General features: G+C 51.6%; 1 protein-coding gene across 1 annotated transcript in view; it reads right to left on the bottom strand.

The window, feature by feature from the left end:
• The window catches only part of CDH4 (cadherin 4), a 129,659-nt gene that overhangs the window by 104,331 nt on the left and 11,946 nt on the right, over nucleotides 1–13,382 (bottom strand). Inside the window, exon 3 of the mRNA XM_040248713.1 lies at nucleotides 2,593–2,766. Within this exon, the coding sequence (XP_040104647.1) occupies nucleotides 2,593–2,766 (174 nt within the window). The remainder of the gene's footprint in view (nucleotides 1–2,592; nucleotides 2,767–13,382) is intronic.

The raw sequence follows: 13,382 nt of genomic DNA, 5'->3' as shown, positions 1-13,382 counted from the left end.
GTCAGGTCCCATCGCTCACCTCCGCCACCCTCTCCTTAGAGCAGAGGGACCCTTAGAGAGGAAAAGACATGCACCATTCTCATCTTGGGGAAACCTGCTGGGTCAGCGCCCAGTGCTTCCCCACATAGCTCTCCTCCTGGGCTGGGCTGTGTACCCCAGTTCCCCTGCAGTTTGGCCAATGGGAATCTGGCCCAATTGGCATTTGCCAAGTCCAGGCCCAGCCGTCCTGTGCCCCTCGCTCTGGAGCTCTGAGTGACCACCCTCAAGTGACCGTTCCAGGAGTAAGAAATAAGCAAGTATTGAGTTACATTTCTGAAATTGTGGGAAAGTTTGTCATAGCATCAGCTCACCCTAAGCCACCCTCTCTTCCTGCAGTCTGCGTCGGAGCAGACATCGACTTGGAGGTAGCCTCCCTCCAAGGGCTGCAGACACATTAGACATCTGAGGAGCAGAGGACACACTCCCTCCAAACCACAGCAACGCTTCAGACTGGAAACCAGGAGAGCTTGCCCCCAGTGACTCTGAACTGTGACCACTGGATTCCAGCATGTGGAATGTGCAGCTCTGCTCACCTGACGCCGGACACCTCGCCGGTCGCCAGCAAGGTCCGCCATCGGAGCTTGCGTCTACAAGGATCTGACAGCCTCTGCCTGCTGTTGCTTGCCTGCCCCACGTGCAAACTTTGTGTTAACTTGGGAGGGGGCGTGTTTTCCCCCATTGGAGCATGTAGACATCACTGTGGCTTGTGAGAAGATGTGTCCCCATCAACATGCCCGCGGGCCAGTGGGGTGGTGAGCCCCTGCCAGTGGGGGGAAGCCAGCCCTCCCCCTGCCGTCACCAGCCACAACTTCTCTGTCCCTGGGACCCTGGAGGGGGTCAGGAGGAAAGCACACCTGTGTCTTTTCCTCCATCATCCAGCAGAGGACAGACACAGCAGGACCAATGGACCTAGCAGGTCCTGGGGACCCTCGCAACACAAGGCTCTGCCCGTGGAAGTCTCCTCCCCTTTCACAGGCCTATGTGCAGCCTGTGAGGCAGAGGAGGGGATGTCCATGCGTCAGGTGATACTAGCGTAACCTGGGAGACTGGGAACCAGGGCAGTAGAATATTCCAGCAGTGCTTCTGCCTGGCTGGCCGTAAATCTGAGATTCCAACAATTCCTCTTCGGGTTCGGGTTGGATTAACATGCTAGAGCAGCTCACAGAATTCAGAAATGTGCACTCACTGGCTTGTCAGTTTATTGTAAAGGCTGTGACTTGGGAACAATCGGATGGAAGAGGGGTGTGGGGTGAGGCGGGGAAAGGGCACCCCAGATCTCCATGTGCTCACCCCCGAGGCTCTCTGAACCCCATCCTTTTTGGTTTTTATGGAGGCTTCATCACGTCAGCATGATTGATTAAATCATGGCCATTGGTTCAACCTCCAGTCCCCTTTCCATCCTGGAGGTAGGACAGAAGTACAAGTACCAGCCCTCTGGTCTCAGGGTTGGTCCGCCTGGTGACGAGGGTCCCCTGCTTTCCAAAAGTCCCCTTGTGCATAAACTCAGATGTGCTAGACAGGGTTTGCTATGAATGTCTGCAGACATCTTTTTCACTCTTATCTTTTAGGAAACTGCACAGGCTTTAGGAGTTCTGGTGAATAACGGGGATGAACACCAAACTATGTACTTCTTAAGTCCCAGCATCACATGTGGAGAAGGCAGAATGATGTTCATGACACGTCACTGTGGCTGTGATGTGTGTGTGGTGGGGCGTCTGACCTGGGGTCCCTGCAAAGTTTGAGGCTTCATCTCTGCATATTAAACACCACCCTCCCTTTCTGCATCAAACAGAATAGGAAACAAAACAGACAAATCAGGCCAAGGAATGAAGATGACGGCTTAATAACAGAGTGGGGCAAGGCACTCTCCATGGATGGCATTGTCTACTGGAATTCTCACTAGCATTTTATCAAATTATTGCTCATATTGGGTTGCAATTTTCATTCAAAGGGAAGAAGAAAATGCTAGTTGATGGCCTTAATTATTGAAACATGAATTTGTGAAATGAGTCTTTCCCTCCTTCAGGAAAAGCAACCTCATGGTGGCTGTCAGGAGAAGATGACACCAAGGGAAGAGATACAGAACTGCCCCCTGGCATCCCAGGCTCATTCTCAGGCCCTCTGACTTCACCAAGGTCACTGTCAGCACAGAGAAGCCATCATTCTCCATTTAGCATCTTAGTCATAATGGGGAAGAAGTATGAACACACAGATCAAAGGAAGATGTCAGAGGTCAAGGGCCATGAACCAAGTTCCTGTCCCATCTCCTCCCAAGCACCAGAGTCGTCATTTGACAGTGACCGGAGAGAGAGGACTCAAAGCGAGCAGGCCTGTCCACCCTGGAGGATGCGACCACCCTTATGACTTTTTTCTGTTCTGTGCAATACTGATCTTGTTACTGAAAAGGCAAAATCTTGATCTTCTTGGACACCCAGGGCAGAGCCATCCCAGGCTCCGGGAACATGCCTACCAGGCTCAATTCTCGACATCCTGGGAGGAGAAGCCCAGACTAAAGCTGAGAGCAGCCCCCTCGGCTGGAGGCTCTCCACTCACCCTCACCAGCTGCTGCGGGAAGGGCCCGCGCGAGTTCTCTGGCACGTTGATGGGTGGGATGACCCAGTCCCGTTTCTGCCTTCTCAGCCCATTGGAGCTCTGGCGCTGTGGCCATGGCAGCAGTGTGTCTTTTGGAGGCTGGACAGGGTCCAGGACTGTGTTCTTCTTTCCTTTCTGCAGAAAGGGAGAAAAGAGGCAGAGGAGCCTGGTTAGGTGTTGCAGAGGAAAAGGCATCACTTAGAATCTGTGTGTGTGTGTGTGTGTGTGTGTGTTTGTGATTTAATCACTAAGTCGTGTTAGACTCTTTGCAAACCCATGGACTATAGGCTGCTAGGCTCCTCTGTCCATAGGAGTCTCCAGGCAAGAATAATGGAGTGGGTTGCCATTTCCTTCTCCAGGGGATCTTTCTGACCCGGGATTGAACTCTGGTCTCCTGTATTGCACGCTGATTCTTTACCATCTGAGCCACCAGGGAAACCCCTGGAATCTAGATCCAGGAAAAGACTGGATGGTGTTGGGAAAAGTGTGTATGTGTGGATATATACTAGGGGGAAAAAATTCTACCAAACCTCTCGTGTGTACAAAGAAATGGACTAAAGATTGAGTGGGGGTAAAGAAAATACAGCTGACTATTTAACAAGTAGATCAGGGCTTTTAAAGAGGAAAACAATGGGGAAAAAATGACAAAGGAAAGTACTCATACATTCTAATTTAAAACCCTTATTTATGGATGAATTTACAACAAATATGACGAGTTAATAACCTCACTATATAAAGAGTTCTTATAAATCAATAAAAATGGAACTTTATTATAACAGGAAAAAGACCACGAATAGATAATTACAGCAAAATAAATACAAAGGATTGATAAACTCATGAAAAATGTTCACATCTTCCAGTTATCAAACCAAACTAAAGCAGTGTGTCTTCCTCACCCATCAGAGTGGCAGGAGTAAACAAAGCTAATCCTTTGCACTGAACTGTATGCTGTGCGTCAGCAGGGGGTGATGGCTGAGGATGTGGGATTTGGTGTCACAGAGATCCTCGTCCAAAGATTTGTGGACATGGGGCAAGGCCCTCAATCTCTCTAAGCTTCAGCTGCTTCTTTTATAAAGTAGGGATGGTATAACAGTACTGAATTCAGAGAGTTGCTATGGAAATTAGACTGATAAGAGCCCATGCCTGATGGGAACCAGTGGGTCTGGATGTCGGCTGCTCTGAAGTCATGGACCTCATCACTGCTGGGACCAGTGTTTAGCCAGCGACTTTCAAGGACCTCAGAAAAGGTCCTCGCTCTTGACCCCATAACTCCAGAGCTGAAACCTGTCCCAGTGAAACTGTGTGGACAAAACCCTACAAATAAAGATGTTCATTGTAGTTGTCTTTATAATAATGTGTATATATAAAAGAGTAAAAATACCAGGAAAAAATTCTGGAATTATGATAGTAGTAAATAGTAGTTAAAGGCATTGCACTGCATTCATATTTTGGGATATTACATGTCATTAGAAGTTACTCTGAATACATGAAGAAATTCCATATGATAATAGTAAATGAAGAAACGGTGCCAAAGTTATAGGCGATATGAGTCCCATGATTTTTCAAAGGGTAGAGAAAAGGCTGGGAGAAAACACAGAAATGTGAACCCTGGTCTTCTCTAGTCACCAGTGAGTTTTATTTTACTTTATTTTTTTTACCTTTCTGTATTTCGGGATGTTATAATGTGCATGAAATTCTATAAATAAGAACTCCTGTGTACATGTGGCGCCTACACCTGTGTGGCCTCCAGGTTTACTCACGGTGCCCCGTGTGGCTGCTTCTGCACTTTCCACTGTTGATGTTCATTTTACTCCAAGCTTCAGAGCCAGGAGCACACGGGAACTCATGGTACGGAGACAGACCTTAGACCAGGATAGCCCAAGCCTGGCTGGAGGCACCTGGCCCTACATGGCCCTTCTCCAGTCACGGCATCGTCTCCACCCTCAACTGAGCTCTGGACCCAGTGAGAACCCGCTGGTCTTGGTATTGTCCGCTGTGGACAGAGAACCTCTCCCACTCCCTTTTGCAAAAAAGTTGCATAGAAATGTTAGACACACGCAGACAAAACTAACTGATTAAAAAAAACAACAACTTGTATCCTTCCTGAATGCCCAAACCTAATGTTGATTTTTCTGTTGTAGTTTAGTTGCTCAGTCGTGTCCAACTCTGCGACCCAGTGAACTGCAGCACACCAGGCTTCCTTGTCCTTCACTATCTCCCGGAGCTTGCTCAAACTCATGTCCATTGAGTTGGTGTTGCCATCCAGCTACCTCATCCTCTGTCATCCCCTTCTGCTCAGGCCCTCAATCTTTCCCAGCATCAGGATCTTTTCCAGTGAGTTGGCTCTTTGCATCAGGTGGCCAAAGGATTCATATTTAAGCTTCAGCATCAGTTCTTCCAATGAATATTCAGGGTTGATTTCCTTCAGGATTGACTGATTTGATCTCCTTGCTGTCCAAGACTCTGAAGAGTCTTCTCCAGCACCACAGTTCGAAGGCATTAATTCAGCCTTTTTTATTGTCCAGCTCTCACATCCATACACAACTACTGGAAAACCATAGCTTTGGCTGTACAGACCTTTGTAGGCAAAACCTAATGCTACATCAGCGGAAAAACCTATCTAGGCTAACCGTATTCCACTGAGACCCCCACTGGGACTTTCCCTACCAGGGGCCCAGCTGTCTTCCGTGTTGAATTCCTGCATTTAAGAGTCTGCGGCAGTTAAAAACCAAAAGGTTCCCTAGGTTGCATCCCACCTTCATCAGAAGGATCCGTGCTAGGTGTGTGCATCCCAAGGCCTTGATTTCTATGGAAACCTGACATCCTCCCAGCCTTGTGACCAACCCTGCGTCTCTCATGATGATGGGCGGGGTTGTCTCTAGGCTCCTTGATGAGCATCACAGAACAGCTTTCAGGTTGGTCCTAGCTGCACGTTGCCCTTTCCCTGGCAGCCAGAAAGTGAAAGTGTTAGTGGTTCAGTTGTGTCTGACTCTTTTTGACCCCGTGGACTGTAGCCCACCAGGCTTCCCTGTCCATAGGATCTCCCAGGCAAGAATACTGGAGTAGGTTGCTATGCCCTCCTCATGGGAATCTTCCTGGGCCAGGGATTAAACCCAGGTCTTCTGCATTGCAGGCAGGTTCTTTATCGTCTGAGCCACTTAGGGAAGTCCCTGGCAGCCAGGAGGCAGATGACTGCTCCCCATGTGCCCCGGGAACTTCATGGGCACTGAACATTCTCCACTGTCTCTGCCTGTATCCTTCCTCCCTTCAAGGCCACAGGAAGGTCATCCCTTCTCTACCAGGGGACCCAGAGAGGCCAAGTCACTTCTGAAGGCCACTTAACTCATTAGGCAGAGGCAGGATCTGAGCGCCAGGGGTCAGGCCTCAAGGTTGGAGCATCTGGCTGCATGCCACCCTCACTTCTGGGGTCTCTTCATCAGGTCACATCCCCTCTAGGAGTCCTCATGTCAGCATGCAGTGGGTTGGTTAGACAGGGACATTCCCATCTAAGAGGCCCAAAGACATTGGTTTATCTCTGAGTTCCCCGCAGGTCAGCTTGCAGGATAGAAACGCAAAGTGTGAGATCCCAGCCTGGACTCATGCCCTCTGGGGTGGGGCCTGCGGTGTGTGTTTACAGAGCCCTCCCGGGGACCAGGGGCTGTCACCCTTCATAGACGTAAGACCTTGCCCCTCAGGAAATGAGGGTCACCTGTCCCAGCAACTGCCTCAGGAGACAGGAGGGGGACAGTGTTTGTTCTGAGCTTGTCAGCATGAGGGCAGCAGCTGGAATCAGCCAGATGCACCTTGCAAGATGGTGGGGGTTGGTGGGCCGGGGCAGGGGTCCCAGCCACAGGTACAACCTCTGGGAGGCGAGGACTGGACATCTGGGCTCCCCGCACGTCTCCCTGTGTGCGGTGCAGAGAACACAGGTCTACCTGGGCACCTGCTGAGGCTCACGTGCCTCTGAATCTCAGACTCAGGATCTGAAAGGTTTTCATTGAGCTGTTCTATTCTCCTTTAAAAAACCTGCCTCATCCTCCTTTGCTGAGGCTGCGCCTCCATGGCGTTAATTTCCCTAGTGTTGTTTAAATAAATTGCACATATTTGCTACTATTTTAAAGCTGTGAGACAAATGTAATAACAAAATCTGGAGAAGATCAATGCCAGACCTGAGCTAGCTTCGCCGGGATGGGAAGACACACCCGCTCCTCTGGGGGAGGGACGCCAACACCAACATGGACGAGCCATTGCCCACGGACCCGCAATGACCTCAGGCCGCTCAGATCATGGCTCGCAAACCCAGATGCACAATCACACAGATGGGAAATAATGCTGTGGCCGCTGTGGAGAGCATCTCTGAGCAGATGACAGCAGGCCCATTTCCCCATGTGCCAAGGTCACCAGTGCTTCTGAGCCACAATGGTGGATGTCGGGTGAGACATGAATGTGGCCTCTGTGCTCCTGTTACTAAAAACCACACGTGTGCGTGTTCATGTCCAGGCCTATATAGGGACATGCATGTATGGACACGGACACGTATGTATATGTGTACATGTGTACATATGTGTGTGCTCTGTATGTCTCTCTCTCTGTATATAAGGTATCACAACTTTCTCAGAACCAAGAGCTTGGCCCTGACCCGGTGACCAAACCCACATCACTGGTTCCTTACAGATACTTCAGCTCAAGTCAGAGGCCTTGTAAGTGGTAGGCGGAGATTCCTGACTGCTGGGCTGGCCTTGGATTCGGCCACACTCGTACCTGCAGGTCTGCAGAACGGTGAGCACTGAGGAAATTGCCTGGTGGTCTGGTTGGACCCTCGATCCAGCCCACCTGCCCGCAGAGTTGGCAGCTGTGGGGATGGTATGCAGCAGGGGGTGGCATTTGAATCCTGACGCGGTTTCCCTGAATTCTGTACGTCACCCCCTGCACCTCTGTCCTGTGAGTCTGGGTGGCTGCTGGCTCTGGGGACTCCTTGGAGCCCTGACCCTGGGATGGGGTGGCAGGTGGGCTTCTACAGGGACACCTGGAGGGGCCAGGGCTGTCCTGCCCACAGGTATGCCTTTCCCCAAGAGGGCAGATGAGGGTGGGGACCATGGCTCCCAGGCACAGACGATGCAGAGACTGGACGTTCGTTTGTGAAGCCCTGAGTCTGCCTGCTCCTTAATCGGCTCTTATTTACAAAGCGTCTCTCCTTTGAGATGGCCTCTCCCACTGAGCCTTAATCGATCGGGCTCAGCACTGGATTCTTCTGCTGAGGCGGCTCTGAAACGGTGAGCTGCCCAGAGGAGCTTCCCTAGCGGGGGTGGAGTGGGGGGTGTCCTTGCACCAGGCCTGGACCCTGAGTGAGTCTTTTACTTCCCCTGGGCCTCTTTCCCTCTCCAGAGGCCAGACGAGCTCTGGGGGCAGCTGGGCTGTGGGCCAGAGGTGGGGAGCGTCTGTCTCAGGTCACAGTCCGGGGAGGTTAGGTGGTCTCACTCCTAAGCGATACAGGTGAACTACAGGGTCACATCCTCAACAGACATGCACCCTGTAAAGAAAACACCCAGTGTTTGTGTGGCTGCTTGGGCTGGTCCCCCGGGAGGGGTGTGCGCCCCGCTCTGCCTGTGGCTCTTGGGGGTCTGGGGTGCCCAGGACAGGGTCTAAGATCCTTCCAGGTCACCTTGTCTCTGGGCTCAGTGCTTCTCTCTTGGCAGGGTTTCTGGACCAATCTCAGGTGTAGCATCCTCTGTCCAGCGATAAAGGGATGCACCCTCACACTCAGGAACACACTTCAACAAGCTCAGGAGAGAAAGGGACGCAAGGGAAGGCCACAGCCCCAAGTCCACAGACAAGCTGCACGATGCCCCCCATCAAAATCATCACTTTCTACCCTCTCCCTGCACTGAGCCCAAACCTGGAGCCCAGCAGTGACCCTTGTGCCAATGTCCCCAAGGTGGCTTTCTCCCCAGCTCCTCACCGGGCACACTGTCTCATTTTCTTAAGTTCCCGCAGCCCTGCACCCGCCCAGCTCTGAGCTCCTTTCAGCGAGGTTGTCCTCTGAGTCTGATTATCAGCGTAATTGAGAGCGACTCCCTGGTGAGGTCTTCAGGGACTCGCCGACATCAGGAAGAAGCTGGGTCATTTCCCTCCCATCATCGTTCACAAGTGAAAGATGAATAATGCAAAGCTATCCTGGGGCAGGTTTTAAATTATCACTTCTTTTTTCTTTCCTTTTTTTTCAAAAAGGAAAAAAAAATGAGAGAGAGAAAAGTGTTAGGGGAGGACGATAGTCATACGCTCCTCCTCCGATCTATATGCAAAAACTTATAATTGGTTATATTTTCCTGTTATCCAACCACTCACTGGTAGGAACACAGAACTATGAAGAGCCGAGTGCAAGCAAATAGGTGACTCAGAGAACACTCAGAAGTGAGCAGGGAATACAAACAACCCAGGTTCTGTCTCCAGTGTAGAAACTCCTTCTTGGCCATTCTGGATTGAGGAGGGTGTCAACTGGTTAGCAGTGGGTAAGTGGAGAATATTCACCTCTCCCGGTGATGGGAGTGCAGGTGAGGGTCCCACCATGAGCCAGTCTGAGTCCTGGGGCTCTTGGCTGTGCCTGGAGCAGGTGGACAGGGAGCAGGGCCTGGGACACAAGCCCAGGTCATCACACATGGGTGCCCAGCCCTTCAGTAAAGTGCAGTGAGCTCCACTGTCCTCCAGAGAAGATGGCTCCCCAGAGGCCTCTGCCCTCAGGGGATGACGCGGATCTGGAAGTGGCTTAAAAACTCCCAGACCACAGTGTGTTTCTTAAGAGCGCCCAGTCACCCCACCCTTCAAAGATGGGGTCACAGATGAAGCCTGACACCCCACAGTCATTGCACGGAGTTGTCGGGTCCCAGGCTGCTGTGCCTCAGAGCCATAAATTTCCCCCACTAAAAAGTTATTTATTTACTTTTGGCTGTGCTGGGTTTTCGTTGCTTTGCAGGGTTTTCTCTAGATGTGGCAAGTGGGGGGTACTCTCCAGTTGTGGTGCACGAGTTTCTCGTTGCAGAGACTTCTCTTCTCGGGGAGTACAGGCTCTAGGGTGCACGCCAGCTTCAGTAGTTGGGGCACAGGGGCTCAGGAGTTGTGGCTCCCTGGCTCTAGAGCACAGGCTCAGTAGTTATGGCACCTGGGCTTAGCAGCTCCGTGGCATGTGGGATCTTCATGGGCCAGAGATCGAACCTGTGTCTTCTGCATTGATAGGCGGATTCTTTACCACTGGGCTATTAGCGAAGCCCCCCGCCCCACTTTCGAGAGAATAGCATAAGCACAAGTCCACCCGATTCAATAAAAGCTAAATTTATTAGAAAATGTTCAAGCTAGCTCCCTGTGGGACCTGTCCACCAGGCAAGGTAACCCTGATGTCCACAAGGACGCTTCTTAATCAAGGGGTGCAGGGTGGGCTCCCTCCCCCCAGAGGTGATAGTGGGCTCTCACTACCCTGGGCAGCTCCTTCTGGGGAAGGTGCCCCACACATTCCACCGCCCTTGATGGGCAGTGCAACCCCGGACCCTTAATGCTGAGAGAGGAGGCTTCTGTGAGGCTGGAGCCTGTGGCTGCAATTTGCATAAGCAGGTAAGAGAGGGATGATGCAGGCAACAGGGAATCCTGTTCCTTAACCTGCTAGTCTTCCCTGCTCTCTGGTCTCTAGGCTGGCCATGTTCCGGGGAGCCATGTGCCAGCACCTCTCTGGGAGGTGGACGCGCAGCTGAGGGTCGGAGGTCTGGGACCAGGACCTGCACTCAATTTCCTGGGAGATGCGGGGAGAGGAAGTCCTCAGGTGGAAGGCCCTGGGAGCCCTGATTAGGCTGGGCTGCTTCTCTTTCATCACAGAGGTCAACCTGTGCCCGTGAGTCTCACTCTACTACCATCTCTGGGTACCCACCCCTTTCCTTTAACCGGCATCCAGCCCTGCCTGCTCCTGCACCTTCTTAAAGTGACCAAGATTGCTCGCAGTCTCACTGGACCCTCTTGGGGGCCTTGATATTGGGGAAGGGAGTGGCCCATCCCAGCAGAAACATGATGGTGTAGGGCTTGGTGCTCCCAGGTTACAGAATTTGTGGGTCTGTGCTCAGAATGAGACATGAGGGGATGACACGCTGTGTCTGCGTGTGGACTCACACTGTGTGTGATGGATCGCAGGTGCATGAGAGTCAGGCTCAAGTATCAGTGTTATTTAGGGCTCTCTCCTTGGTCTCTGATTCACCAGCCTTCCTGTTTTCATTGCTTCCTTACAGCTTTGGGTTAAACATGCTTCAAATAAGGAAACAGCGTCCTACCCATCCCAACTCCCCCAAATGTCAGGTCTAGTACTGATTTTCACTGAGGATAATTAGATTTTATGAGAAAAAAATAAAGGCACCAAAATCTATAAGATAGTTCATTCCTCTACCTCTGACTTCCCTTTCAATATACATTTGAAAAATGGTACATTTTGTTTGCCTGCAAGCATGTATATTTAAAATATTTAACTAGGGTTCTGTCTGCAGCCTTCTGGCTGGTTTCCATGGCAGCTAAGGACCGACAGAATAAAATGGTATTTAACAAACACAAAATAAAACAACAGAAAGATAGCTCCCTTCTTTAACAAATAGAGCATGGGAGCCATTCTAAACAAACATTTGCATGAGTTTGGTTCTGAAAAGGCACTTAGTGGAATTTTTTTTACATCCACAACACAATGGGGAAGACCAATGCCCTATCCTTGCCCCCCTCAAAGCAACTATGGTATTTCTTACTTCCCATCTCTTCTAAGATGGGGAGACTGTTTTGAGAATTCCCATAAAAGTCATGGAAAGAAAGGTCTCCTGCACGAAACAGCATGATTATTTCCTTGTGTATCCATATTTGGAAGGAAAGTCTGAAGCTAACACTTCTGTGCTCACTGCCTGGTGTGCGGGGGATGCGGGGGTGGGGTGGAATGGGGGATGGGATGGACTCCTCAACCCCCGGCCTCGTTCACTTGTACCCAGAACAACCCAGGAAGGGACGAGCTGACACGGTCGTCACTCATACCTGGGCAGAGGTCCAAGGACTGGCCAGGTTCATACAGCTGTGACGGCGGCTGGGGTCTGAACTCGGCCTCCCTGTTCCTCACTCACAAGGTGAAGCCCTGACGTGGAGGGCGGATGTCGCCTTGCTGTGCTGTTCTGAGACCACTGTCACTGTTGCCTAAGCAGACGGGTCAGGGACTGTGGGGGTGGGAGCATCCCTGGGAAACCACTGAGCCCTGGTTTTTCAGGCGGCTTGTTTCCATCATCATTATCCTTAGGGAAGCTTTGTGTTCTCAAGTAGTTTGAAAACCTCATTTCTCTTAACAGACGCTCAAAGCACACCCCTTGCCCTCTCCAGCCTTGTGTCCCCTGCAAAACGAAGACACAGGATAACGTGTCTCCCAGGGCCTGAGAAGTTCCCCCTGATCCCACCTGGCTCTAAACCAGGCTCTCTGCACTGCCAACATGTGGAAGCAGGGCGTGCTCTGGGGGGCGTCCTGTGCACTTGTAGGGTGCTTGGGTCCACGCAACGCCAGGAGCACCCCCAACTCTCTGTGACAACCCAAACTCCAGGCTTCTCCTCCTGGAGAAGCCCCGAGTGCCCCGCTGGGGGACCTGCTCTAGAGAATTAGGAAAATTATGTTTTGCCAGCAACAACGTAAATGAAATTACTCTTTAGTTTACAGAAAGAAGTACAATTACGGTAAGAGAAGATAAATAAATTAGCAAGTTGAGCCAAAATGTATGACTTTTTTCTGGAGTTGCAAGCGGTGGGACTGGTTGGGATCGCTCACATTGGTGTCAATTAGTGAGAAAAACGGTCAGTTTCGTCAACGTGGATGATTCTGGAAGGCTTCGGTCAGGATGAGCATTTTGTGGGTGGTGAGGGAGGGTCTCTTTCTGTTTGTACTTGCATCTTGTTTCCTGCACAGCTGCAGGAGAGGCGATGAGGGATGGAGGGGTGTGTCCTGCAGAAGTGACGGGTGTCCCTTCATGGGAACAAGGAGGCAGAGTGGGGGACTTGGCTGGGTGGGGATGGCTTCCGCCCTCTGAGGCTTTTGTATTTTCAGGAAAAAGAGAAGCTGAGAGGGAGGAGGTGCTAGGATCCAGGTGGTGGGTACTGGGTGGTGGGACCTCCTGGAGCAGGGAACGGACAGTGGCCGGCCGGAGCACAGTGGTGAGATGCGATGGTCCCCATGGGGCAGGAGAGGCAGCCAGGCCAGCCCCTGGGGGCCTTCACCCCACTTAGTAAACCAGCCCTGACCGGAGCCCACTCCTTGCCTCTCTCTCAGCAGAGACACAGCAGGAAGCAGGCTGGGCATGGTGCTGGCCCAGCCAGGGTTGCTGCAGAAAAAGCCTCACCCTCCCACCCTTGCTCTCAGCTCCCCCGGAACGTCGACACATCTTAGAATAGACACAAATGCCTCTCGAAGGGCCACCTGACCTGGGCTCTGCCTAAGGGTGCTCCCCTAGCCCGAGGGTGCTCCCATCTCTATCTGCTTTTCCTATCTCCGGTCTCGAATCAGATGTCACACTCCTGGTCTCCTGGACAGACCAGCAGCCTCTGCCTTCTACCGGCCCAGCCCTGGGCCATTCCGCACTCCCAAGACAGGCCAGGGAAAGTGACCAGTGATTATCAAGCCTTTCTCCCTGGGCCTGGACCCTGGACACCTCTCCTCTGCAAAACGCAGACCCTGACACTCATTCAAGGACATCAGCAGCCTGAAACAT

This window comes from Oryx dammah, unplaced genomic scaffold (genome assembly GCF_014754425.2).
Source record: "Oryx dammah isolate SB20612 unplaced genomic scaffold, SCBI_Odam_1.1 HiC_scaffold_10, whole genome shotgun sequence".
Classification (NCBI taxonomy): Eukaryota; Metazoa; Chordata; class Mammalia; order Artiodactyla; family Bovidae; genus Oryx; species Oryx dammah.
The sequence above is the reverse complement of the archived record's forward strand: the minus strand, read 5'-3'. Positions and strand labels throughout refer to the sequence as shown.